The sequence below is a fragment of the Myiozetetes cayanensis genome, unplaced genomic scaffold, assembly GCF_022539395.1.
Source record: "Myiozetetes cayanensis isolate MyiCay16 unplaced genomic scaffold, myiCay2020 scf5-8, whole genome shotgun sequence".
Classification (NCBI taxonomy): domain Eukaryota; kingdom Metazoa; phylum Chordata; class Aves; order Passeriformes; family Tyrannidae; genus Myiozetetes; species Myiozetetes cayanensis.
In genome coordinates, this window is record NW_026087742.1 from 25012437 (window position 1) to 25040225 (window position 27789).

The window sequence follows — 27789 nt, forward strand, 5'->3', positions numbered from 1 at the left end:
ATAAAAATGGTTCTGAATTTTATTTTTGTTTATTGTTTCTTTAAGTGTTTCCTGTTGTATCTCTTCCGTTTCCTGCGCGGGTTGTGAAACGTTCGGCCTGTGTGGAGCTCGGCACTAGTTCTGTGTGCAGAAGCTGTGCAAAGATGTGCCCTGCTTTTGCAATCCCATATGTGCTCCCAGCAACCCTCTTGCCCCTGTTTCTGCGGCTTGTTCTTGGGCTGGGTTAACTAACGCAAACCTGGATTATTCTCTCTGCAGAACAGCTTCTAAAAGGCTGTCACAAATGATATTACAGGATAGGGCTGTGGATCCATGCAGAGAGGCATCAATGCATGGAGAGAGTGGTATTTAGGGAAAGAAATAATTGCTTGTCTGAGCATGCTAAATTAACTATTCTTGCTGCCACAAACTAATTTGATCTCCCAGGACCCATTTCCTCAGCTAATTGGAACTCGAGTTGCCACGCATGTAAATTCTCCCTTGCAGCTGTATTTGTTTCAGGCCAGCTGAGCCGATGGTTTGGGATGGGTTGTGGATGAGCACAGTGCCTCTGGTCTTTCAGGCCAGCCTCGGATCGATGCTCGCGGCACCTGCCACAGCCCTTTTCTGCGCACACAAAAGTCTCTGATGCTCCATCCCTGTGGATTTGAGTGTGGTGCTTGGGGAAATGCTGCCCTACTTTTCTCATCATTTGTGGAACTCTCCATGCTGTTTTCTTGCAAGGAATGAATGTGCTGTGCTACTGGTTGGTGTTTGAGGCAGTGGTGCTGGGTGCATAGAGGAAGGAAAGGGAATTAAGTTATTAAGTTTCCCTTTGGATATTTAGAGTGAAGATAGGGAAGTAAATGTTCTTCGTGGAATTTGACCCTTGACTGATGTGTTACCACCCATATCTGCTTCAGTGATGTGTCTATACCAGAGAAATTCAAGCCTGCTGGTCGATGCATGATAATTTAGGTCTCAAACAGAAAACAAGCTTTTTCCCTCTGCATGTGAAACATTTAGACCTCATAATTATCCCTGAATCAGTCTGATTAAATCAGCTTGTCTGGCAAATTGATTGTCCCGAACGTCCTTTTCTGAATTGGTTATTTTAGAGTAAACATCTCCGTGTAGATTTTATAATGTAATACTTCGCTCAAAGCTGATGCTTTTTTTTTCCCCGAGGATCTGGTGCAGATCCAAAACTGATGATGGATGTAACTGACTGAAATTACGTGTTGTGGTTCTACATTTCCTTCTTTTTTGGAAAATTGTTTGCCTTAGGAAATAAGAAACATAGATTCTGGTAGCACCAAGCTTAGAAACCTTCCTGTGGGTATGTGGTAGAGACCTGAAGTGTGAGGTGTCTAGGCTGTCCTCCGAGTTCCCACCCTATTTGGGGCTTTGTTTTCTGCCTCCACCAGGTGGAACTCACTACTGAGGGGTAAGGACTGCATACTCCAATGACTTTTGTAGTCCTCCATGACATCTGGGCTTGAGTTTTCTCACAGGTACCTTCCCAAGAACAAATGCCTGGACTGGCCAGACAAACCCTTTCACATTTGCAATGCTGCAAATTAGCACTGAGCTAGGGAGAGGATCTGTCAAGTGCTGACAAATAAGGCAATGTTGAAGGATGGCCAGGGTGTGGAACAGAAACTTTCCCTTACTTATCAGTGAAGTGCTTTAGATTCTCCAGCCTCTTTTCATTTGTGGTCTGCTTTTCTGACAAGTCATTCCTTTGGCAACCCTCCACAGATGAGCAGGTTGAAGTGTTCTGCTCAGTAGGGGCTTAGGTCTGATAGATCCTTCAGCTCTTCCCATACAGACAGCATAAAATGCTTTGTCAATCCCTAGCTTCTCCCTGTGAAAGACGCACGGGGTTGTATTTTCTGACGACTCTGTGAACAAGAGTCGACTGTCACCTCGTGTCCACACAAGGTGCAGCTTTCACACCAACTACATGTGGTGAGAGACGCACAAGTACTTCAGCTTCAGTGTGTCACCAGGAAAGCTTTAATTGGATACTTGAAAGTTAAGAGTAATGGTGTTTTTTTTACTGCATTTCCCAAGTTACATAGGGATGATCATTTTCGTGGCTTGGTGGCTGCTGGAAGTGCCATTCTGGGCTAGGGCACTCTGCGTTGCCTGAGTCGACTGTGCCATCACACGTAGGTATTCTGGATTTCCCTGCCTTCGCTCACGTGCTGCAAGCAGTAAGCACCTTCTCTTTACTTGCATTTAGGGTTGAAATGGCTTTTCAGAGGTTCCCAGCACTTGTAGTAGTTTTTATCTAGGCGGTTGGAGGTCTGGAGGCCCCACTTGGTGACAGCAAGGCTGAGGGATGATTCGAACATGAAGGCCTATTGGGAAGAGGGAAGGTAGGTTAGGGTAAGAGAGGGAGAGTTTTAATCTGGGCAAAGTGTCTGCTCTACCACAAACAGGATTTGTATGCATGGTTCAGCACTGCCAGGCTCTGTCTCCAGCCTGATCAACCCAGGGGAAGAAAGATCTTCTTATCTGGCATTGCAATGCTGGTATTAGTCATGTCTCAGGAGTGACTTTGGACTCTCTGCATGCCCAGACAAGCCAGGTTCTTCTAAAAGCTCTAGTTCAAGGTCTGTTGATGACCATCATTAGATTTTAGGGGTAGAGACAGGAGGACAGTCAAGGGGTTTGCTTCTCTGACCATAGGTTAAGACAAAAATTCAGTTAATCAGTCTGAAAATTCCCAGCTTCCTGCACAGGCAACAATTTACATGGGCAGATGATCAAAGCCACTTGGCATAGTATGTCTCCAGGGGGGCTCCTGGGAGTTGAATGCTGCTGCACAGTAAGCGAGGTGAATGCTGCTGCACTTGGGTCCAAGTACTTTTCCAGCTTGCCAAAAAGCTACAGTACTAGGCTGTAGTTTAAGAGTGGCACTATGCCAAGCTGTATTCAAAATCTTACTAGCTCCTTTGGCTCCTTACCATGGTCCCGTCTGCAACCCTCTCAGGCTCCAGCTTGGCTTTGCTTGCCTTCTCAAAACAGTCGGCATCCGGACCGTGAGGGGTCATCATGCTGTGCAAGCTGCCACCTCCAGGCTGGAAGCCTTCCTCCTTTGCTTCATAGTGGCCTTTGATGAGCCCCATGAACTCACTCATGCAGTTCCCTGGAGGCAAAGAGAGGAGATTGCAAAGAAGTGTGATTGGGAGTGATCACAGCTCTGCTGCGAGCTCCTTGAAACCCATGAGCTTAGCCGGGCCAGGTTAAGGGTGCAGTGGAAGTTCCTCAGAAGGGTATCATGTGAGGGGACATCAGGGATTCTACAGGAAGTGCTTGTAAAGCTGTACAGGGTTTTATTATCTGGATTCAGAAACAGAGCTCCTTAATGAAGGCTGTTCCTTCATTAGGAATCACCCTAATGAAGGTGGCTCCATCAATCCCTAAATGACATTGGTAGACCTGTGTTTTTCTTACCACCTTGAGCTTTTTAAGTACTACACCTGCATATGGACTGCATGGTGTAACCTGATTTGGCATACCTGGATTAGATATCTTAAAATGAAGGCAAAGAAGTTCCATATAATCATCCCTGTGTTATAGACACAGAATGCCTGCCTGGTGAGAGAACCGGGTTTGCTGTCCCAGGTTTTAAGCATGAAATTATGATGTTTGATACTCTTCTACCACCTCCAGTGCAGCAGATGCTTGACTAGCTTATGCTTTTGATTTGTGCAGTATCTACCTATCTCACTACAGCCACTGTGTGCCCAAAGGCAAGGAACCAGATTCTGTCCTTCCCTAAGGAAGAATGCTTTAAGAAGACCAACTGAAAAAAATGGAGTAATGTAAGTTAGTAACACTAAGTTAGTAACACTAACTGGGGTAAGGATGGCTGTATCTAATCATTCAGTACTTACTGAGTTAGGATCCCTGTAAGGAAAGTATTTTAACAGCTGCCCTCCCAAGCTTTCAGCTTTAGTAGACCTGATGTGACTAAACAATATGGCAACTTTCTGCTTAGCAGTCAGTTTTTGCAAAACCAGGACATGCTTATGTAGCTGTGTTATATATAGACCTTCTTAACCACTAGTTCTGTCTTTGTTAAGTACAATCCAGGGTCTGAAATGTTTGACAACAAAACTAATTTAGCTCAAAGCAGAGTTGGCCTATATATGTATGCAAACATTCATTAATTTTCATCCCAAGTTGTCAGTGTCTCATGTAAGACTAGATTGTTACAAGCTTTTCATTGAACCAGCTCATGTACTGTGCTTGGCACATTTAGACTGCAGTACAGACCCTAGGAGCTGGATCGTCAGTGTGTCTGCAACAGGACTTTTAATATCGCTTAGGAAGAGTGGGCAGGTGAGTAGGAAACCAGGCTGGAACTTAAGAGATGAGCTGAGTCCAGTTTCTTATTCTCTTGCAGATTTCCTATGTGACCCCCAATGACTCAGGTGTGCCTCCATTCAAGCAGGCTGTTGTGAAGTTAAAATCTTTTAGTGGCCATTAGATATTAGATCCCACCATCATGAGAATCACATAAGCACTCCCTCAGAAAAAGAAGTAATATATGCCTGTGGTATAAAAACTGCATCAGACATTTTTCAGTCTGTGTTCCAAAGTACATAGGTTAATTCACAGCCTTTGGGGATGTAAAGGTGGCCAAGATAAGGCAGTATTTATTAGCTGTACAGTCACCTTTGTATGTGAAATTGTTACGGTGTATAGGGGGAATATTTTTGGACCACCACTGCTATATTTATACTTGGGGCAAAGCTAAGACAAGACAAAAACCATGACTCTTGGGTGCACCAAAATTCCCTGAACACAGGCTTTCCACTGCACCTGAGAAGAGGAGGCTCGAGGGATTTCAGGCAAGCAAAATAGGCCTCTTGTACAATATATGCAGAGGGCAGAGTTCAGCAGCATTGAACTTGTTGAGCTAAATATTCCACTACCCCAGAGTTGCTCAGCCCTGTTACAACTCTCTTTGTGGTATGAGATTCTCATCTTGGCACTAAATTCAGAGGGAACTGAGATGTGCAGTGGCTTTGTAACTGACTTATCACCATGCCTGCCTTACCCGCTCAAGCTCTTCCCCTTCATGGCTGGGATAGAGCAGAAAACCAACCTGCTCATCATGAATTTAGTGCTCGAGCCCACGGCTAAGGCACTGTGGTCCAGTGAGTAACTGTGGTAGCTGTCTGTGTAAGTACTCTTAGATCATCACAACATGGACAAGAGGAGTTATTTCAGCTGGTTTTTAACACAGACAAAGCAAGGTTGAACAACTTCATATTTCTGATGGCTCACAATGTATCTGCATAAAGTTAGCACAGCTTTGCTGATGAGCAGCAGCTTCATCATGGTTAATCAGCAGTGTGTCTCACCTCTTAGGGTCTAATAAAAGTGACTTGGCACTATCCCAGCCAGTCAGGAGATATGTTTGCATTTCACCTTCATTATTGCAAATGAAATCAGAATGATAGGACAGGACTTTGCCTGTGGGATTTACTAAGATGGCTGCACAGGTGCCTACTGTGCTTCCACTAATTCTGCTAGCCTCCAAGATGCTTGGAAGAAGTCTAAGTAGCAGGAGGAGCTGGCTGTTAAACTGTGGTCAGGAAGTGTGCAGAAAGCCTTGCAGCACTTCAAAGTGACCACAGCGTGGCCACTTGATATCTTCTGAGGTGGGTGGGGCCTCAGCTGTTGACAGAAGGGGTGCAGGATGGCCAAGCTTTCCCCCTCAGTCTCACAGAGCAGCGTGCCTCATCCCCACGCTGCGAAGTTCCATGTGGGGAACTGGATTTCTAGCATCCATGCAATGCAACATGTTGCCATGCTCTGCCAAGAAGAAGCCAAGAAACTGCCAAAAAGAAACCTGCTCTGATGATGGCAACCAAATCCTAAAAGCATCAACCAGCACCCTGCCTGAGAAGGAGCCCTGTTCCTGATCACTGTCTTCTTAAATGACAGTGGTACCTCCATCACTGTGCAGGTGGTGATGAAGGGCTCAGGAGAGCCAAGTCAATCCTTTGCTGTAACTCTGATCTCACCACACAAGTGCCAGCTCTACATCCCTCTGTGCTTCTCACCAGTTGTAACGCAATATTTTCCTTTCTCTTGTTCTTTATCTATGTCCTCTAATGAGATATTAAGCAATTCATGGCTGGATGACAGGACAATATCTGATGCATTTGTACATTGCCAAGTTCAATATGCACCTGGTCTCTCTGGGACCCCCTCGAGTACAGACACACCCATCTATGCAGACACAATGAGCCCACTGCCTCTGAGTTCTCACGAGATGCTCTAAATAGGCACATCTTTGGATTAGTTCATTTTCCAGGGAGGACTGACTGACTCCAAGAAGCTGACTAATTGAGCCAAGGGCAACAAATCAGACTGCTGTTTCCCTGCTTATGCTCTCAAATAAATGGAGGCTTTTTTTTGTTTTTTTTCCCTGCAGTCCTGAGCTCAAGCCCAGCGAGCAGACGTACGGTGGTAGTATGGTGGACGGAAGGTGTTGTTAGCTACCCCCCACCGCGGGGGGAATATGACAAAGTCAGCGAGTGCCACTCCAGCACGGGTCGTCTTGGCTGTCAGGACAGTGAAGATAGAAGGATCCTGAAAAAAAAAAAAAAAAAAAAAAAGCAAAAAGCATGAAACAAAGCAGGGCTCAGAGCTGTCTACTCATGTCATCCAGGTGGTAAACCTGACTGATTGAGCCTCTCCCTTGCCAAAATACTTTTGCTACCTGCACCTGGTGTTATAGATGAGATCTGGGGCCCTGTGGGACAGCACCCAGCATCTCAATCCCATGCCGAATATGGGGGACAAGAGATTGGACTGGATGGTTCTTCCTTTGAGTGCTGGACATCCTTCCCCATCCTGGCTACGATGCCCTCATAGCTGGAGGCCCAGAAGCAGGGAGTGAACAGCCCTGCAAGATAAGGTACTGCAATTCCAGAAGCAGTCTCCAGCACTCCTCCTACCACAAAACCACACCTTTTCCTTAGACGATTACAGAGGACAGGACCATTCTGCTGGAGGCATTTAGCCTCATGGCCCTGTTAGTTTACAAATAGGGAGAGGAAACTGTGGCTCATGGAAGTCTCTAGTCCAGTAAAGTGATTTTCTGGGATTTGATTCCAAACCCATCCTTCTCCTGGCAGGTTTATCCGGAGTTTAAACAATGCTTTCTGTTGGTTTTCTCCCTAGAAATGCTCCAATTTCTTTGCACACCCACTTGCATTGCTGTGGGCACCTCTCCCACTGGGCTGGTTTCCTTTTTAGAAAGGCTGCTCACATTAGTTTTGGCTTTAGTTATTTTCCATAAGATCTAGAAATTATTACAATGAAAGCTGCCAACTCCTCAAATTAATTTTGGTGCTGGACTTAGAGGTACCAGGGGAAGGAGTCTGTCCAATTGCAGGAAATAAATCAAGGCAAGAATTTGAAGCAACAGCCTTTTTGCTGAGTTGCGTGGTGTATGTTGGCTTCAGTATTCATCCCTCCTCCAGGGCACAAAAATTCTATGCTAAGCTGTACAGAACTGTTTAAGAAGCTGAGCAACCTCCAGTTATGTCTTTGTACCACAAGTCTTGCTCTACAAGAGCTTGGTTTGGGCCCAGGGAAAGCAGCACACTGTTTCTTAGAGCACAACATATTTTTTAAGAGACGCTGAGCCCTCGGAGCTCAGGGTGGGTTTGGACGGTATGGTAGCCACAAAGTATTGCTCTGCCTTGCCCAGCTCCAGAACTTACCGCGTGATCAAAAGCAACAGCATTAATGACCATGAATTTTTCCAGATGGTATTTGTACGGCGTGTAGTTCCCATGCCAAGCTACGACATTGAAGGGTGAGAAATCCTACCAAAGCAAAGAGACGGAGGGTTACCACACACAGACTTCCAACATGCTGCACATATGTGCGACGCTGCTCTTTCCCAAATGAAAAATGGGTTTAGTGCTGATGAGAGGTACACCGGCAGCCCTTTAGGCACAGCTCAGCGTTGTGAGGATGAGGTTTTCCTCATAATTTCCACTTGGTGAGTCTCAGCCCTCCCTCTGAGGCTTGGTCTCAGAGGGTTTCTGAGTGCCCAGGCAGTGCTTGGACAAGGCAAGCTGCAACACTGGCTCTCCGGTAAGAAAATTCTGGCTTTTCACATCCCCAGCTCCTCTTTTCTTCTCTGCCACTATGAACATATGGAAACAGTGAGGCAAAGAACATCACTGGGTCTTTGGGCAACCAAGTCTTCACAAACACTTTTCCCCCAGACTGAGGAGCCTCCAGGTGGGAAGATGAATGACCCAAGAAGACAAGGGATCAGTTCTGTTCCATATAACCCAGAAGGACCTCTTGAGACTACATCCATGCTACTCAGCTGCATATCCCAGGCCATGCACTGGCACTGTGTTTCAGTGTTACCTGTTCTCCCAGGACATTCTCACCTGCTGGGCTGCAAACAGCTTGCCCTGGTATTTGCTGATCACCGTGTAGCCCCCGGGCACTTGGCGGTCCTCGTACCACGCGACGGGCACCAAGAAGTCACGTGGATTGGCCAGGCCATTGGCTCCTGGGAAAGGAGAGGTGTCAGAACTCTTTGAACAACCTGCTAGCGAAGTGAGAGACTAGTAGAATTTCCTGGCTTTGTGGATGCCCTTCTGCATTGTGAATGACCTTACTGCTTCTTGGCCCACCACAAAAGCTGAAATAGTCATGTACTTCTTGTGCTCCTACGAGTAGGCAATTGCAATACATCCTAGTGTTTAAGTCCCTTTTGTGACTAAGACAGGTCTCCCTTAGTTGCCTTCTGAATAAGATTAGTACATCACCCTCATTTAAAGGCGTGTAACAACTAGGAATTAAGTGAAAAACAGAGGGTGGATTGCTCTCTGTTCCTGGACATCCTGCTGATTGGATGCTTAGCCATGCAAAAATTATGAGCCATGTCGTGAGGGGGCCAAATACATTCCTGAATGCTTACAAAATGAGTAATAAAACAGTGATACCTACAGGCTCTGGGCATACTGGGGGCTTGCTTAGTGTGAGGAGTGCATTTGCAAAGTGCAAAGCACCATATGGGTACTGTAGCATTCTTCTTCCTCTCATTAGTATTATTGTTATAAAGTGGGTTTGAATTTCTTGGATAAAAATGCAGACATTACTACCCGCTGCTAAGGTTTAACAGTCATTGCTTTTCTCCAGCTGTCACTTTTTTCAAGTGAAAAGTGAAGTTAAAATAAAGTAAGAGTGAAATACAAAGGATTTTGGTCTCTGAGGGGAAGGCAGGTAGGTGGTGAGAAGAGGAGCTCTTATAATTACCACCTCCTGAAAAGATTTACGGGCAAGTGCACTCTTTTTCTTTTCTCCAGAAAGTAAACCTTATAATAGATTCCTGCCTTCTGGAGGCCTCAAAAAAATCCCATCAATGCCAGTCCAACTGTGTCTGAAAAACTAGCTAATGGGAAAACTTGTTACAAACAGGCTGGGGCAACCATATCGATAACTGAATGGAGCAGGCACAGAACAGAATAAGTGGGTGAAGGCAGAAATCTGCAGCTGAAAGGCAAGCTGCTGAAAAATCACTGTATGCTCCATGTGGAAAAAGATGTGCCCAGCATGTCATACAGGAGAGATGCTCAAATGACGTCCCATTAAACAGGTGCAAGTTGGGTTGGTTCTCCACTACAAGAATGACCTGCTTCGGTTTCACCATGGCCATGAGATGTTTGCAAATGCCCCCTGAATGCAGGTGTGTCACGCCAAGCTTGTTACTGATTGGCAATACCTAGTTTACTTGAAGCATGGCCAGTCTTTTAGATCACACTGAGAGTTATAAAACAAGCTCAGTCAAGTGAGGAAAAAACCCCCAATCCAACCTGAAGTGAAAAACAGCCAGGCCCAAAACACCTGTCTGAAAGTGAAGAACTATTGGGACTGGTTTTGTAGTTATTTTAGCTGTTACAAGAGGAGTTTCACTTCCTTTCACTGAGACAACCTTAGTAGCAGTAACCAGGAGGCGTTTTTCTCAGCAAGATAAATTTGGAAGCAAGTACTCCGGGGACAAGGAAGGTGACATAACCTGAGCTGAGCTCTGCCAGAAAGCTGGCCGGGAAATCACAACGTGGGTGTTGGGGCTTCAGATGCTGTGCCCCCTCACAATATCTTTGTCACGGCAGCAAGAGGCTGTGCCTTCACGGTCTGTGATAGTGCACAGAGCAGGAGGCAGCTGACAGAGTGGATCTGTCATGATTTATGAGAGCTAGACCTGCACTCAGTGCAAGCAGATCAGCCCTGGCAGCACAACACTGAGATGTGAATGTGTTGCTGATCCGAGTCCTGTGCTGCTCATTTTATTGGTGTCTAATTCTCCGAGGGGAGCAGCTTCTGACACTAAGGCACTCTACAATTCCAAGATGCCTCTGTTAAAAGAGGTGTGGGGGGGAAAGCCCACTTGATTAAATCTAAAGTGGGGCTTCAAGAATATCTGTTGCCTCTGAAATCTGCCTTTCTTTTCACCACGTAAATTCTCTCCTATTACTCCAGTTGATGCCTTGTCTGTAAGTAAGAGACATCAGTGGTGATAACCTTTTGAGTTTCTTTCAGTAGGAACAGGTTCTGAGCCAGCAGATGGGGACACTCAAACCAGAAGGTAAAAGAGAAAGTAGATAAAGGGGTAGGATATAAATGGTGCCTTTGGTGCCAGGGGAATCTTGGGACATCTAGGCCATCGCATCTTTTTCAGGAGATACTTGCTCTGCTGGGGATTAACAGTGTTGGGTTGGAAACCATCCTTGTGAAGGAGGTATGTATTATATTATATGGGAGGATGTATTACATAGGATAAAAAAGGATGGATTTGGGCTTGCAATTCATGCCTGTCCCTATGCAGCAATTCACTGTAGGTCTAACAGGAGATTGTTACCAATGGGTCCCAGGTCAGGCAGCTCAAAGTGTGCCCCGTACACCTCCAGGATGTAGCCTCTGGTCTCTCCAAACACCTCCACACTGAAACGCATTCCTTGCTGGAAAATAAAGGAAGACACTAGGATCCTCCAGGACTTTGCTGACAAACCATGAGCAGCTGAGTGCAGGAGTTGGCTTGTTCCAACGTCTGACTCTGAGCCACAGGCAAGGCACAGTCAGCCCTTACCTGGATGACACAGATTTCATTGGGCTCCACTAGCATCTTCCCAAACTCGGTTGTAATGAGCAGTTTTCCTTGCTGGGGCACTGTGGAAACAAAATGCAGGCAGAGAAGCTGAAGTAACGTAGTTATTGGCACCTTCTCTGTCCCTGCCAGAGTACCAGGCTCCAAGGAAGAGCAATGGGCTCTTTCTGACACAGCTACACAATGAGTTCGGGCTCCCATGCAGAGCTTTGCAGCTGAGATGGCTGGACTGGAGTGAAAGCTTCCAGGCCAGCCCCATCATCCCCATGGCACAGAAGGTACCTGTATGGGCTATCACCTTTTGGCCCTTTGATGTCAGGTTTACGCCACAGTCTAAATAAATGCAACTTGATATATTTGGGGTCTCATCTGTCTGTCTCATGACCTTCACATAAAACAGTGCAGACACCCATCCTTGTCACGGCTGTGGCAGTGTGAGATGTCCAGGAATAACTTTTTCCTGAGGGTAGAAACAATGCTTTGCTAACATTCACATTATTTTCCATGACTGTCCTGGCACAGGAGAGCTCAAATTTTGACTTGAAAAACTAGCAGGTTTGCAAAACCTGCCCTGGCACTTCTACTTCACAGTAGTGAGGGAGGTAAGCGAGAACAATTTAATAGCTATTTGATGGGAGAAATGTTCCTGTTGGTGACCTGAAGGCATTCCTGTCCCTTGGTCAAGAAAGATACAAGCAAATATCTGACTTCTGATATGGCTCCGAATATTTTTCAGAATGTACGGATTTTATGTCCCAGCCTCCACACTCACCATGGCAGTCTGGTTGCCTGAGGCTGGCAGAGCGCAGGAGCTAAGCTGCTGTGCCAGATACTCTTGGGCTGAAGCAACAAAGGCATCTAACTGTAAGCTGTTTAGAAATCCTGAGGTTTATGTTTTCCAGAAAACCTCTGCCTGTAGCGTGTCTAATACCAGTCTGGGCAGCACTGGGAAATGATCCCTGAGCACTGTGCCAAGGAAGCTGGGTCACTGCTCCGAAAGTTAAGGTCTGCTGCAGAGTTGAACTCTCTGAGCTGCACAGGAGCAGTGCAACTTGCCCAACAGCCCAGCTGGTGCCAGGCCACCAAATCTACATGGCATGAGGGTGAAGCCAACCCTCTCCTCCAAATCTTGGCTGTAGGGCCCGGGGCTCTGGAAGAACAAAGAGGCAGGCAGATGGCAGCCGAGGTAGAACCAAGTGAGGGAAAGAAAAAGCCAAAACATCAACTCACCAATCAGGAAGTCACCATCTGAATTATAAAGGCATCTAAAGAAAAAGGCAAACAGGAAGGTCAAGGTGGGGTAAGCCCCAGGCATTTGTGCATACCACAGTCACAGCTGGGGAGTTCTGAGCTGGGAGACTGACATGGCAGAGATCTCCCTTTGGCCCCAGAAATGGTATTTGCAGGTCAGTGAATGCAACATGCTCTCTGGTGCAAAGGAAGCAGGGAGGTTCAACGTGTCTGGCCTGGAAGCAGGATGTCCTCCAACCTCTGCCATGTCCCTCTCTTCATGGCCATGGGCACATCAGTCATTGTAAACTGAGGAGTGGGGCTGATTTCCCCCATGAGTCGCTGCAAGGAGCAGCAATGCCCGTCAGAAGCTGCGTGTGTGCTGAACTTTGAGGAGCAGCTCCAGTCCCTGGGACAAGAGCACCTGGATCCAACACATCTCCTCTTGATGCACCCCCATGACTCCCTCCCAGCTTCTCTTGGTGGCTCCCCACCCACTGCCCCAGTGCTTGCCCATAGAGCACAACCTGCTTCACAAACACCTGCTATGGGCACCGTGAGCACTTTTGCCTGTGCACACAGGGACACCGGGATATAGAGACAGCCATGCTGGGAGCAGCTGGATTCAAGTATGGTGGCAGCAGACATGCAGGCAGCCAGCCTGGAGCAGCCTGAGCCCCCACTGACCTGTCGATCATGGAGGTGTTGCAGACAAAAATATGGACGGCGATGCCGTTGCGTCCTCTGGGCTCACCGGCGCCACACAGGGTGTACAGTCCCTGCATCAGGGTACAGACCCAAAGCATCAGGAGTGAGCGGCAGGCAGGAGAGCAGGGGCAGCCCCCTTTCCTCCCCTCATCCCACCTTCCTGGTGGATCACATCCCTTCTCCCCGCTTTCCATACTGCTACCAGCCTTTCTGTGTACGGCCTTTTGTCAAATATGTTGGCTTTTCTTTAATATATTAAGGGTTTCTTAAAACCCATGAAAGCTGATGTTTTCCAGCCAGGGATCTGGGGAGAGCTGGAGACTGGGGCTTTGATTTTTTTTTTTTTATTTTTTAAGAGTTCCTTGAAAGGCAGTGAAGAAAATCAAGTCCACTGTCAGTTGCTTGAAATCTGCGCTCCTCTCTCCTCCTATGGGTGTTCTACAAGCCCAGCGGTTTCAAAACCACTGCTGTTATCCCAATGCTGAGCATCCCATGTGCCCTGCTACCCCCTGAGAGGGAACAGAGATAAAAGGATGCCCGGATGCCCTCGTTCCCCAACTTACGCTCACAAAGTCGATCTTATTCTGAGAGGCTTTTGGAATCTCAAAAGGTTTCCATCGCAGCTAGATTGCAGCAAACAAAAAACAAGAAAGAGATGCCAGTGATCATAACACAAATGGTGGTAATTCACAAGAAAGCAGACCCTTGTCCTCCCCCTGCTTCCCTGTCCTCTGCTAGCTGAGGTAGCTCTCTTTCCTTTTGCCTTGATAATCTGGTTTACAGGTGGGGTGATTTTTTTGAGTTTTTTGATTTATGGAGCTCTTTTAATTTTTAATCATAATTTTGTAAAATAGCTGGCAGGCCTGTGCAGTCCCAAGGTTAAAAAAAAAATCCTGTTTAAAAGCTGTGCCTTCCTCTATTACTAATAACACCCTTGAGAGCAAAGAAATTCAGATGAGCTGTTTTTTCACAGCCAAATTGTCATGGTCCTGTGCTCCACTCCATGCTGGATGGATGATTCAGTCTCTCCATGACCCAAGCATAACATTCCTGTTTGCTCCACCTCATTTCCCCTACATCTGAAGCAGAAATAGCTCTACCTGTGTGAGGGGGAGCCGTGAGCAGCACTAATTACTTTTTGCAAAACCTGTCGAGATCATCAGCCAGAAGGTGCCAGAGGAGTCTGAAGTATTTATTGCTGCTACCGTAATATTAAGGGTCTTTGCAGCTCTTGGGAATGAAGTGCTGCAGCTGAGAGCCCCTCATGGAGGGGTCAGTGCAGACCAACTCAAAGACCCCACATTAGGAGGATGTTGATGTGGCCAGATGCCAGATATAACCCCTGCATCGATATGCTTGACCCCAGATGAAAGTACCTGTGACTCTGGGCAACCTCAAGAATATTTTTTTGCTTTTATCTACCCAACATGGTCTCTATTAGCATGTTTTTAGGCTGGTGCCCTAAGAAAAGAAAATGTATAGTACTCTGTGTCTGCCCTTGCTGCTCCAAAAGATTTTGGACTATGCTGAATTTCAGCTAAATTTGAAAGGGATTCCCCAAAGCCTCATGGAAGTTTTTCAAACCCAAGTCAAAATGTAGGTGCCCAGGTAACTTTTCAGGCTCTTCTGGAGATCCAGCCTTGGGAGGAAACAGGGAACTGTGCCCAGTGAGAGCATGAGTGAAGCTGAGTGAAAAGCTGAGTGAAGCAGGGGCCCACCCCTAATTAATGAGTTGCACCCCAGGCCTGGCCCTCCAGCAAGGGCCCTTTCCACTCTGCTCTCCAACCCTGTTGCAGCAGCCCTGGGTCACCTGGGTTGGATTCATCCATCATCCCTTCCTCCCCCCATCCCATTCACTGCTGGGTAGAGGCATTTTTTCCTCCCCAGGAGACCCTGATAACGTTTTTGCCAGTGCCTGCTTAGGGTCACACTGCAGGCTGTGCTGGGTGGAGAGGAAAGAATCTGATGGAGAAGATGAATATTTCTGGACTGTGACAAATACACCCACCAGAAGATCAGATCAGATGTGACCCTTGCGAGGTACTGACATCTCACACATGTCAGTGAGGTGCTGAGCCACAGGTTTTGCTTTCAGTGGTGTTTAGTCCCTTTTCTCTCAAGGGCTTTCCACCTGCAAAGCCACAAGCTCTGTGTGCCGCTTGTCCGGTGCATCTCTGCTCCATTTGGGTTTTACAGATGCAAGAAGAAAAGAATCAATGTTTTGAGCCAGAAGAAAGTCCAAGACAGACATGGCAGCCAGCAGCAGCCAGCACCAGCTCCTTGGGGAAACTTTTAGTGTTGTTTGCCTGCTCTATGACCCATGACCCTCCAGAGATACAGCACCTCCGTGCTTACTATTACTTTATAGGTTTTATCTCCCAATCACTCTTCAAACCCACCTGCATCCTCTGTTCCACAGTTTATGCTCTTTTTTTGACTATGACATTTGTTATTGGTATTTGTTTTGTCCCTACCTCTCAATCATAGCTTCCCTAGGTCATCTCTGTTCCCGGCTGGAGAGCTTTCTTCTGTTTCAGCATTTCTTGCACAGATGCCACCCCATATATTTTCATCACCATTTCCCCCTTTTCAGTTTTGACCTCTGTGTCTTTTTTTATTCTGCCATTGTCCTGGGGTAATGTATTTTTTCCAGTTGACTTCAGTGGGCTTTGCATAAGGTGCCTCCATATGGCCATCTTTTTAGATGGATGACAACTGAGAAAGCTCCTTAAGTAAGCTGGGCGAAACATAAAGCACGGCAGGGAAGAGTAGATCTTGTCCAACAAACAGAACCCTGTCTCTGGCTCTGCTTCAGAGTGGATGAGAAGGAAAGCAGGAAGGTGGCTCCCACTTACTGCTAGGAAGTAACCCTTCTGGGTTTGGTGGTTGCCTTTGAAAGCGGTGAGGGAGAGAGTGGGCAGGAGCTTTGTTGTTGTTCCCTTAGGTAAAAAATGTACTACATGTAAATGGCTTGAGATGCTTGAGAGCTGGGCATCTTGGAATTACTTAATCATAAATAACCGTGATGGTAGATGCAGGCTGTGAAAGGGCATCAAGGATGGATGAGGTGGTAACAGAAGTCATTGGAGCTTCATCTGTGAAGGAGCACCAAACGCATGTAAATATGAGCCTGTCACTGCTCCTTGGTCAGTGGCTGGAAAACATATTCCAGTGGATCTGGGGAAGTATTTAGACAAATGGTGAGGCTGCTGGGAGGCTGGAAATTACCTAATGATGATGCATCAAAGGGCAAAACCTGAGATGAGTGAAAACCAATGACCATGAGATGATGCTGAGAGGAGAACAGCAGGAGAAGATTAGCAAACCCAAATGTTCTGGGGCTGGCAGGGAAGAAATCATGATTAAAGATGATGGCAAGGCTGTAACAGAGGAAGATAAATGCCATGCCTCTGTGTGACTCTCCGGAATGAAGCTTGATTTCCCACGAGGGCTGCAGAGAAATGGGCTGGCAGTCAGTAGCCTCTCCAAAAGCACAGGGAAGGAAAGGATGCATGGCAGAGCCATGCTGCTGCTCTGCTGGCTGGGCTGGGGAACAACGAGCTTTTGATGGGGGACACTGAAGAAGAAGAGAGAGCAGACTGAGAGGTGGCCAACAGGAGCCCCGAAGGGAGATTCCAGGTGGCACAGATCAAACCCTGTGACACTGCAGCCATGCTGGGAAGCAGCACAAGGATCCAGTGACGTGGAAGTAACAAGCATCGCACTGCGGGCTGTCCTTCCTTGGGTGACCCATAGGTGAGGAACAGTGAACAGGTGGCAGTCAAGACCCTGCTCCTGTGTTGGCCAGACCCCCAGTCCCGAGGCTCCCCTCAGACCTCTTGCAGCTCCCGGGGAGTTTAATATTTGACCATCCTCCTGGCAGGGCCAGGGCTCCTTCCAGCATGGTTACCTGGTTGGGGTCAGGCTCAATTTCATTCCAGTCGTGTGTCAAGTGTCCCTCCTCAAGAGGTTTGAAGGGTTTGTGGCAGACTGAAGGAAGGATTCGATACAGCCAGCTACAAAGAAGGAAAACATCTGGGTTAGCCTGGGGAAGAGGTTAAACCCTCTGAGTGGCTGCTGGCTGACTGAGCTCTTAAAATAGCTTACTTAAAATAATGTTTACATTGGTGGCAACTGGAAAAAAAGGTGTATTAAATATAAAAAATATTAATATTAACATTAATATTAAACATCAAACACCATCTCACAGCCAGAGATTTTCAGAGAGATGGCTTTTATTATAGGCTCTAAATATAAACCTATCCTGTTATACATAGGTAAATATCTATATGTGTATTTACATATAATTACATATATCTACATTTACACACACATACATATGCATCTAAAACATAAAGCTTTTTCTGTGGCTGAAATACAACAATCTTTCAGTTGGAAAAAAAAGTCTGTTTAAACACAGCTACAAAGCAGCTCAGACAAGACAGGGATGAGCACAGTATCTAACTGAAAGAACAGAGGGGCTCTCTGGAGACAGAAGGTCACAGCCTGTATCTGAATTTGGATGGATTACTAAAAGTAGCATCCTATGCCTGGCTGGTCATGCCCATAGGGCAACCGGCGAGCCCATGCAGTGAAGACCAGATATTTCTGTGAAGCTTCTTGCCGCCATAGGAGGTCACCCATGCCTCCGTCACTGCCTGGGGCCATCGCTCTCCCTCCTTGCTGCCTGCTGTGCCTGTGGCTGTGCCCCCCGCCGCTCCAGCAGCCATGCAGGGTGCAGCCGCACCCGAAGCTGGGCTTTTAATCAGGTGAGAGAGCAGAGGCAATAAGGAAAAAGCCTGAGCTAGGCAGGTCTGCCAGTTCCTTTGATGTGTTAACAGTGGTGGTTACAGTTTGGGTGGGTGGGAGAGGGGAAGAGGGAGCTCTCCCTTGAGAGCTGGAAAAATTCCATCAAGGACATCTTCGTGCGGCAAACAATGATTCATCCCTTCCCCACGCACACTGAGAGCTGGCACCAGCCTGGAGAGCAGAGGCATCTCAGATGATGCATTTGCTTTTCATTTGAATGAACAACAAAAGGGACAGAAAAGCCACAGTGGGAGAAGCAAAATGAGAAACCCATCTTCTGCAATCTGGTCATGGTCAGAGCATGACAACCGGGACAGAGCTCTGGGAAGTTTGCTGCTGGCTGGAACAAGCTGTCCCCAGCACTGCTGAGGTGTTAAACTGCACGCTGGGTGCCTGGCACTGGTCTGAGCCCCTGGGCAGCCCCAGAATGGGAACAGCCTGAACTAGCAGCTCACTGGTCCCAGCCATGGTGCAGGAACATCCCTGCAGGAGGAGAGTCCTGCTCGCAGGCTTGGTTCTGACACTGTCTATCAGGTGCTTACCAGTGCCAGTCACAGGATGACGTTTCCGTACTAGCATCAGGGCTGAAACCCCGAGGTTTTTTCACACAACACACATGACCCACTGGGGACCATCTGGCTCCCGTCAGCATCCTTTCCCTCCCTCACCTTGCTCAGAAAACAATCCCAGCTGGTCCTTTCTCAGCATTTTCTTAATTTGCTTGCCCCACCAAAGCCTTTCCTCTTCCTCTCCCGTGGTTTTCTGTCCTTGCCCTTCTCCCAGTGCATGGTGGAGGATTTTTACCAGTCTGGGCTTGCAGAAAGCACTGGTGGCACTGAGGCAGCCTTTCCATTGCTCCCCAGTGTTCACCACAAGTGCCCCACACCACCCACCGACTGCCAGGGGGTCACGGTACCTTCTCTTGTTGGTGGCCCGGGGGCAGGTGAAGGCAGAGCCCGAGAGCTGTTCAGCGTACAGGCCATATGGGCAGACTTGAGGGTTATTCTGAATGGGAGGAGAAGGAAAAGTAAGGAGTGAGAAGCAGTAGCATGGGATATGGCTCTGAAGCCTCCAGCAGAGCACTGCAACAGGTACCTGGCACCCCAATGCCATGGGGTGGTGTGATCCCCTGAGGCTGTGCTTCAGTCCCAGTAGCTGTATGTTCTTGCTCCTGTGATGCTGGATGCCCTGCACATACCAGCCAGACCCCAAAACGCATTTCCACATGTCACAAAAGTGCACCAAAGAGTTGGCATAACCATTGAGGTAGCAATATAGAGTGAGCTGCAAAGGGCAGTCCTTGGCAGGGTCAGCAATGGGAGTGTCAGGGAAAAGAAAATCATTCCCAGTGCTTACAGACTGCAAAGTAGATGACTATTACACACAAATTTTTTGAGACAAAGGGTTCAGGGGGGTTGCCCCAGGGCATCATGACTGTCTGGCTTCCCAGAGGGCTGATAAAGACTCACAGCAGCTGAATGCACTGAACTTTCTGCCCCCTCTCCTCCTGCCCTCTGCCCAAGGAACTGGTGCCCAGAGGAGTTGCAATGTCATGCTGCTTCTTCCTGGCAATGCTGCTTGCTGCCCAAAAGCATTGAGTGACCTGTGTAGGAGTCTTTGCTTTTCCACAGGGTTTCTGCACAGTGAGAGTCTTCATCTTGAGTACAAAGGGGGCACTTTCCCCTTTGCAGAGCTGTGGGTACAACTAGCACAAGTTTAGCAGCCCTTGTGAGTTCATAACTGAAGGACAGATTCCTCCTTTTCAGAGAACAGAAACTAAACATTTTCATCTAAGTAGGCCAGCATCTATTTTTTTTGATATCAGCAAGAAGCAAAGGCATCCAAGAACTGCAGGAAATACCCCAGTGGGACAGCCATACACCATTTGCTATCCCACCTCCCTCCTGCAAGATCTAGTACAGCATCCTGTCATCCTGCTGCAGCTGAGAGGATCAGCCATCCATACAGTATCAAACACTGCCCTGACAGGTGGGCAGAAGGAAGAAGTAAAGCTCTCATAATGTGTGTAACTTCCAACCCTCAAACTCAGTCTTGTCGGCATGGATATGCAGGGAAGCAGGGGAATTTTTATCTTAGCCAGCACTACTGCAGATGCCAGTCTTATAAATACTGCATAGGAGAAAGAATCCACCCCTGGGACTGAAGTTTTTTTTTTTGCTATCTCATTTTTACATTTTTCTATTAACTCTTTTGACACTGAGTTCAGACTCTGGCCAGATGAGAGCACCTCAGCCAGGAGCTGGAGGGGTCTGCCTCTGGAAAGTGGTGCTACTCTGGAAAACCTTGTGGAGCACATCCACCACAGCCTGTTCAGACCAGCAGCCACCACTATTGATCTTCCAGTGTTATGTTGCTTCTTTCTTACATTTTTTCTAGCCAGCCTCAGAAACAAGACACTGAGTCAGGCAAACCATCAGTCTGATCCAGCACAGTGGTTTGTCTTTCTTGTGAGCACACCACAGGCTGCTATGCAGACCCGAGGGACATACATATGCACTTCAGGTGTCACTGTGTTTTGTGTCAGTATCCACGCTCACAAATGTGTACAAGATCAGAACTGGGGAGACCCAGAGAACTCAGGAAAAGCTTGGCATTGGCCTCTTTGCACAGAGGGTGAAGAGGAGCACCCAGTAATTGACTGAGCATTAATCCATAGAATCATAGAATCATAGAATGGTCTGAGTTGAAAGGGACCTTCAAGATCATCCAGTTCCAATCCCTCGCCATGGGCAGGGACACCTTCCACTAGGCCAGGTTGTCCAAAGCCCCATCCAACCTGACCTTGAACACTTCCAGGGATGGGGCATCAACAACTTCTCTGGACAACCTAATCCATCGTCTCACCACTCTCGTAGTGAAGAATTTTTTAAGACCTAAACCTACACTCTTTCAGTTTGAAGCCGTTCCCCCTTGTCCTATCACTACATGCCCTTGTAAAAAGTCCCTCTCCAGCTTTCCTGCAGACCCCCTTTAGGTACTGGAAGGTGCTAAAAGGTCTCCCTGGAGCCTTCTGTTCTCCAGACCAAACTACCCCAAACTCTCTCAGCCTGTCTTCATAGAAGACATGCTGCCATTCAAGTCCCAGCATTTACAGGAGACCCAAGGGAATCTACAGGCAGGCTTAAAATGTGTGCTGGGGTGAGAGTCTAGCACAAGGGAGACGAGAGAGCTTTAATTCTTCAGGGTTTCATTTTGGCCTCTGCAGACCAAGGGGCTAGCACCACATGGGTCACGATTCCTTTCTTTAAAACAGAACAACCCAACATAATTTTTTTTCATCAAACATGTTCAGAAGTTACCTTTAAGAACAAATCTGTCAGTTTGTTACTACAGGCCTTCATGTCCCCTCCCTACAAAAAAGCTTCTCTCTGGCCAAAGGCTTGTATGTCAGCTTCACCAAACCCAGTTCCTCCAGAGATTGTGAAAGTTGCCTCTCCTGCACGAGCTTGTCTCTCTGCCAAGCTTCAGGCTTCTGCTTTGGTTTATTCCAGAGCCAGTGGCTTCCTTCTTGGTGTGGCTGAGCCACTTGTATTGCAGACTCCTTTAGGAAAAAAACCTGCTGTTGAGCAGAGGCAATTTGGGCAAGTCTTAACCCCCAAGGTGAAATTTGGAAGCTTACAAGTAACTTAAAAATAGAAAGTATGAATGGGAATCTTTAATTCTGATTTTTTCCAGCATCTTATTATTCCAGTGTTGCATAAAGAAGGTGCCTGGTGATTTTCATGGTGGTAGAGAGAAAGGAAACACTTTAAAATTAAAAGAAGCCCAGGGAACAGATATTCATTCTGTTCCATGTCATTTTGATAAAGCACTTTAAAAAAGCTCAGTACCTGTCCCTCTGGTAAAGCTCCTGGACAGCGTGGATCCTCAGAAACATGTTCATTTCCAAATCCTGACAAGTACTGTAAAATAAACCAAAAAGCTCATCAGCATTTTGAAAACACAAGCAAAACTCCAAGCAACCTATCCATTACTTCTCCATGTATTTTTCCAGGCTCTTTGTATGCATTAAGACTTTCTCAAGCGATCTGCTTGCATATCGCCACAGACCATTTTCTCAGCTCCTGGGTTTGCTTCATTAGCTAACCGTGTGCTGGGCTGGGAAGCACAGACAGGATTTGCTCTCCTGCTAAGTCTGCATGTCTATTATGACTGCATTCTGCACCATGAGGATACTTGAGAAACAACTCAAATATCGTATAAACAGTCAGACTCAAGAGAAAGAGGGTGATGGATAGGAATGTGTGCTAGCACCATTCAAGTTCAGTCTGACTTTGCTTGAGTCATGGATGTTCCAAAATCTGCAGACAGCCTTGAAAATTTGTTCACCGAGTCCTGATTCTTGCGGAATAAAACTGGGAGTTATTTGGTTGACATGTCTTGTGATCCATCCCCATGTTCATCAAGGACAGGGTCAGGACATAGATGGGATGAGGGAGAAAGGAAGGGAAACACAGCCAAGTTAAACTGTGTCACTGATCTGCCCTAAATAAGCATCGTCTAGTTGGGCATGAACCGTCCACCATGGTAGTGAGTAAGAATTAGCCCATCACTGGGTGATGATCTGGTTCTCTAGGGCAATGAACACATGAGAGACTCACAGATCGAACAGACCTGCATGTCCCACCATGCTTGCCCTGCCTACAGCTGCCGTGGTCTGAGTGTGGCCAAAAGCCACAGGACATGGTGGATGTGGCTCCCAGATTTGCAGCACTGAGAAAAGCCCCACAGCAAGCCTGAGACACACAAAGGAAGCAGGAATAACAGAGACCTTAGCTTTGCACTGTCAGAAATGTAAATACAGTCCCTTCAGATCCTATAGAAAGGCACGAAGCAGCACTTTTGAACTCTGCATGAACACAGAGGTGTTTTGGCAGCGATCAACCGTGCAGCCCGGTGGCCTGGGAAGAGAGTTAAATATTAATGCCCCCCTCTAAGTACTCCAAGAGTAGCCCTTGACTGACACACCCTCGCTGTGACGGGGCGGCTGCAGCTGCTGTGCCCCGGCAGCTGCCTGCGGGCTCCGGCACCGAGCAGCCCTCCCTCAGTGCGGTGTGACACCTCGGGAGGCACAGGTCTGACTCAAAGGTGGAGGGACAAAGGCCCTAGACATGTTTGGTTTCGTTTGGGTTTGAGGTTTTTTTTTAATTATTATCACAGCCCCTCAATTATTCCCCCCAGCAACGTTCAGCCTTGGGCAATTTGCAGTCCCCTTACAATTTTCCTAGCGTAGCACACACTGAGAGAGCAAGCTTGAAAACTCCTGGAAAACAATGTGTTTTCCTCAGGCCCCTTTCAGCGACCTGTGAGGAAAGGCCGTTCCCAGGGGAGTCAGGCTGGCTGGAAGCCCTGCTCAGCCTGAACCTGAAAACATCCTGGATTCCGTCGGTTCAGGGGATGGTTTTTCTCTCCGCCCTGCAAATGAACATACATCGCTAGGAGCTGCTCTCTGCTGCGTTCTGCAAGAAGCATATTGATATGCAAAGCAGCAGGTCACCTAAGCAGCCTTGGCAAATGTATTGTACTGGAGTATTTTTTTTCCTTCTTTTTCCCCCCCTCGCTTCTTTTAAGCGGAAATGCAGCAATATCTGATGGGACTGCAGCAGTTCCAGAATTAACTGAGACCTCCACACTGCATATTCCTCTACCAGTAACATAAAGGTGGTCTGGGCATTTACCTTCAGGGTAGCCTTGGTGAAAATGGGAGGAAAGGGGGAAGAGGAGAAGGAGAGAATACACTGATTTTCTGGAGGCACAGCCAGCAAGGCCTGAAAGGCTTTGCCATTAGCACAGCAAGGAGAAGGTTAATGCAGCGTGCAGGCAGCTCTCTGAGCATCACCTACAGAATGCTCAACTTAAAGCTGGTGGAGAGCTGGGATGGGACAGCTACTGGGGTGAGGGGGTAGGAGGCGCAGAGATTTTACTGTGACAAGTCCGTCCCCTATCCTTCAGGTTTAAAAGCTGGTGACCTGCACATCTGGGTTGCCCATCCACATCCCCAAAAGTCCCTTTTCTTGCTGGGCCAGGGGAAGGAAAGAAAACCACCTGAGCAGCAAGCATTTTGTGACAGTAGCTGCTCCGTGCCCACGTTGCTGCTGCACAGCACCTTGCCCCAGTGCAGCGAAGCAGGAGACAGCTTCCCACTGGGAGAGAGCTGCTGCCTCCCTCAGCTGCACAGCACTGGGGCTGCAGGGGGTGGCAGCGCCCTTCTGCCTTGAGCGTGGTGGCAGAAGCTGCTGCATCATTGTTTGGTCAAATCAGTTCTTTCTTGCCAAGAAAAAGAATAAAATTCTCAGGTAACTGCATCGAGGGCTGAAAAAAAGACATTGGCAGGACTGCAGCTGCGGGAGGGTAGATGTCTTGCTGATGATTTATCACCCTGAGTGTGGCTCCAGGGCTTTGCCTGGATGTTCGTTGTGGCTTTTCTCATTCCCTCAGCTTTATTTTGTCTTTCCCCATGGCAGACCTCAGAGAGGCTTCTTTCCTCTATGTGCTCATAGGGGTTGGTGCCAAATATTACTTGGGCTGCCAAAGAGCTACGCTGCAGCAGCTTTCTGCCTGCATCAGAGTGATCATGCTCCAGGGCTCTGGAGCACCATGCAGGAGCCCTGCTGATCCAGGATGGTCAGGAGCAGCAGTGAAAAGGCCAGGCACATCATGCCCCTTCTTCCTGATGACCCTCTGAACCCACCTCCCCCCTCTCAGTTTGTGTTGCACAAGGTGCCCCCAAGCCAAGGGAAATGACCCCTTGCACTAGCACCTGCACCAGATCATCCCTCCTAGGTGAAAAAGATCTGGAAAGACAGAAACCAACCCTTCTCCACAAAGTGGCATCATGATTGTAATCCAAAGGGATCTCCCTCTAGGTCTCTGCCTGGCCTCCACAGTTCCTAGCTATGTTTTAGGTATCTCCAGGTTGGGTAGGTTCATGGACACTGTTGTGGTAATTGGGCAGGTGGTTTCTCTGTTAGACAAAATGTTCCCTGTGGCTCTTTGTTTTCACTTCTGGTTTTAATTACTGTTGTTATTTTGTTCAAGATCCTGTAGATTTTTATGCCAACAGGGCCTTAGGAATTCATCTGACTCCACTTTGGTTTTTGTTCTGTAGTTTTTCAATAAAATGAGAGAGATAAAAGCCCAGCACAGCATAAAAAATTCAGCAAAGCTCATTGATTGGAATAACCAGGATGCGAAGCAAAGTGCTCGCAATGGGTGTCATGCTCTGACCTATAAACCATAACCTTTTGTTCAGCAAATTAGACAGCAGGCATGGGAAAAACACATTTGAAGTCTGAACACATAGTCAGCAAAATAATTAAGACTCTTCTTCAAACACTGCATAATACATTTCTCAATCAGCTCCTGCTGCAGGACACAGGAAAACAATATTCATCTCTTGCCAAGAGATGTATGAGCTCAGTCCAGTCAAAGCTAGAGCATTTAACACAAACATGCAGAAACAGAGACATGAGCATTTGGGGCAAAGCAGGTCTTACCCTCTGTGTGGGTCTCCACAGCCTCTTTGCAGCCTAAAACCAAAGCACACAAGTCGGAGCCCTGCCCTGGTGCTGCAAGGGCCAACATCCCCAGCTGAAGATGCCATCTCCCCTGACATTTCAACAACTCTCTGCTCTAAAAGTGCTGGAGATGGTCCAGGGACAGACCCTTCCTGAAAGGACCTGCTCAGCTCCAAGGTGGGACATGGAACTCGGTGGATGATGGAAGAGAGGGATGGATGACAGGAGGAGCGGAGAGGAAGGATAAGGCGACAGTTTTGGAGGAAAGATGCCAAGAGAAGGCAGGGTGGGGAGAGGTGATGACAGAGCACGGACACGTATGACGTCTCAGAGAGGAGTTGCTGGCAGAGCAGCCTGTTCTCATGGCCAGCTCTGGGCAAACCCACGCTCAGCCTGCAGCCACAGTCACACCGGCCAACAGGGTGTTAGGGGCTGCTAGGAATGAGTCAAAGAGGGGCACGGAAGACACTGTCACAACCGTGACATAAACCAGTTGGACCCTCATCTGGAATGGTACAGGGGCAAGGCTGCCCTGCTGCTGAAAGAGGATGGCGACAGCAGGGAGGTGTTATGGACAGGCAAGGAAGAGGCAGGGTGAAATCCTGTATGAGGAGACAGGACTCTTTCAGAGATGAATAAGAAGACCTGTAACCTATGTGAGATAATGAGCATCACTGAAGGTGGTGAAAGAGCACATACAAGTATCCCAGGCGTATCCAGGGCTTAGTAACAGTCACAGCCCTGAAGTCTGGGTTGAAACATGATGATCCTGCACAAGCTCTTGAGACCCACCATGTCCTGGGGTGAGGTCTTGCCACTCCTGCCTGCTGCAGCATTACTCGTGCACTCTGATAGCCCTGGGGTGGTTTGTCCCCCACAACAACTGCCAGGCGCGGATGAGATTCAGGGTTGAGAGTCTTGTATTCCTACCCATGAGCCACAAGCCCACCATGTCACATCCTTCTCCCAAAACTCCCCCCTGTTCTGGCAAATGGTGGAAGGGAAGGCTCCTGCCAGCTGCCCTGCTGGGGCTCAGAGAGGAGAGCACGGCCAGAGTCTCACTGTGCCAGGGTGTCCTGCAAGGGGTACTAAGAAGTTGCCCTGAATGGAGTCGCTCCCCTGGGCTGCTGGGGAAGATGGCTGTCAGGGTTGCAACATCTGGGCAGATGTTGCCAGTCAGATTTCATAGGCTGAGGGGGAAACACCCCCCTGGCACCAGGGTGGGAGGAGGAGTGCGCATGGAGGGTGGAGGAAGGACAACTCCCACCATGAAGAGGTCCTGTGCTGGGACAGCCTGACCAAGAATGATTTCTAAAGGGGGTGAAGAGGGAGAGAAACACAGCAAAATATTTTATCCCAAGAAAGCTTTAAAAACACACCTTGACCCACAAAAGAGGGGCAAAATACAATGAAACTGACTGCAAAAAATTAGTGTGAGCAGAGGGATGTCCACAGCCAGCGCAGACACCTGACCTCTTACCTGCAGGCCCGTCATCGTCCTTCTGATTGTCCTCCTCTTGGAGCAGACACAAACCCCAAGCAGGTATCTGGCTGAAGCAGCCTGCCAAGCAAAGGCTGCTCGCTGGTCAGCTGAGCTTGGCTGGAGGCAGGCTGACAGTGCTGCAAGTGAGAAAGTCCAAGGGAATTTTCAACCTGTTTGCCCAACCCGGTGTGTGTTTAACCAAACGCCGGCCCTTCTCTGCAGAACCAACCCCAGGATCGATTTGAAGATAATAAAGGGGGGGGTGAGAGGCACTGGGTTTCCTCACGATTCCTGTTCCCCATAGATTTTAAAAAAAGGGGCCATAGTTCCCACACACGGGGAGGGGGAAAGGACAAGGTATTTAGAACAAAGTATTTAGAAATGTTTTATAACCTTCTTTCTTGTATTATATCTAGCAATTTTCATACACAACCCTCTAAATGTGTAACAAAAATTTGTTCATTATTTTTCCTGAGCCATGTTACAACTGGGATAGAAAGGATCACATCCCCATCCTGGTGAAGGTAGTAGTATTTATGAAACACTGTGTGGCAACATTACACAGCATTTTGGGGCCAAAAGTAGGGGAAGATTTTGTATTCCTGTGATTAGAGCTAGTGAGGGGAACTTACAAATTCTGAAATATTAATATTTTTCAAGAAAGCTGTTGCTGAGGAAGAAGCAACAGCAAGCATTTAGCTACAGAATACTAATGAAAGTAGCTCTGCATTTCCAGAAGTTGCAGGAAAAAAACCACAATTGATTTTATTTGATTTTTTTTCTTTTTACTTTGAATTCTCAACTTCCCTGCCCCCTTCACCCCCTCAAACAAAAAGAAAAGAAAAAGCAGTATTTTTTCCCCTTTCCATCAC

General features: G+C 47.6%; 1 protein-coding gene across 1 annotated transcript; it reads right to left on the reverse strand.

Annotated features, from left to right (window-relative positions):
* Positions 1 to 1975: 1975 nt before the first annotated feature.
* HGD (homogentisate 1,2-dioxygenase) lies at positions 1976 to 27072 on the reverse strand. The gene is made up of 14 exons (XM_050332988.1): positions 26915 to 27072; positions 21748 to 21819; positions 18813 to 18901; positions 16998 to 17103; positions 13651 to 13710; positions 13067 to 13158; positions 12380 to 12414; positions 11132 to 11211; positions 10904 to 11003; positions 8427 to 8551; positions 7740 to 7844; positions 6474 to 6600; positions 2955 to 3136; positions 1976 to 2345 (listed from the first exon to the last, which is right to left on the reverse strand). The coding sequence occupies exons 1-14, from the start codon at positions 26927 to 26929 to the stop codon at positions 2214 to 2216; spliced, it is 1320 nt and encodes a 439-aa protein (XP_050188945.1). The 5' UTR covers positions 26930 to 27072; the 3' UTR covers positions 1976 to 2213.
* Positions 27073 to 27789: the final 717 nt, after the last annotated feature.

Coding starts and splice junctions, on each gene's coding strand:
- HGD (XM_050332988.1), bottom strand. Junction 12,415..13,066: donor AACACCTCCATGATCGACAG/GTCAGTGGGGGC, acceptor CTTTTTCTTTAG/ATGCCTTTATAATTCAGATG. Junction 8,552..10,903: donor GCCTGACCTGGGACCCATTG/GTAACAATCTCC, acceptor CTCCTTTCCCAG/GAGCCAATGGCCTGGCCAAT.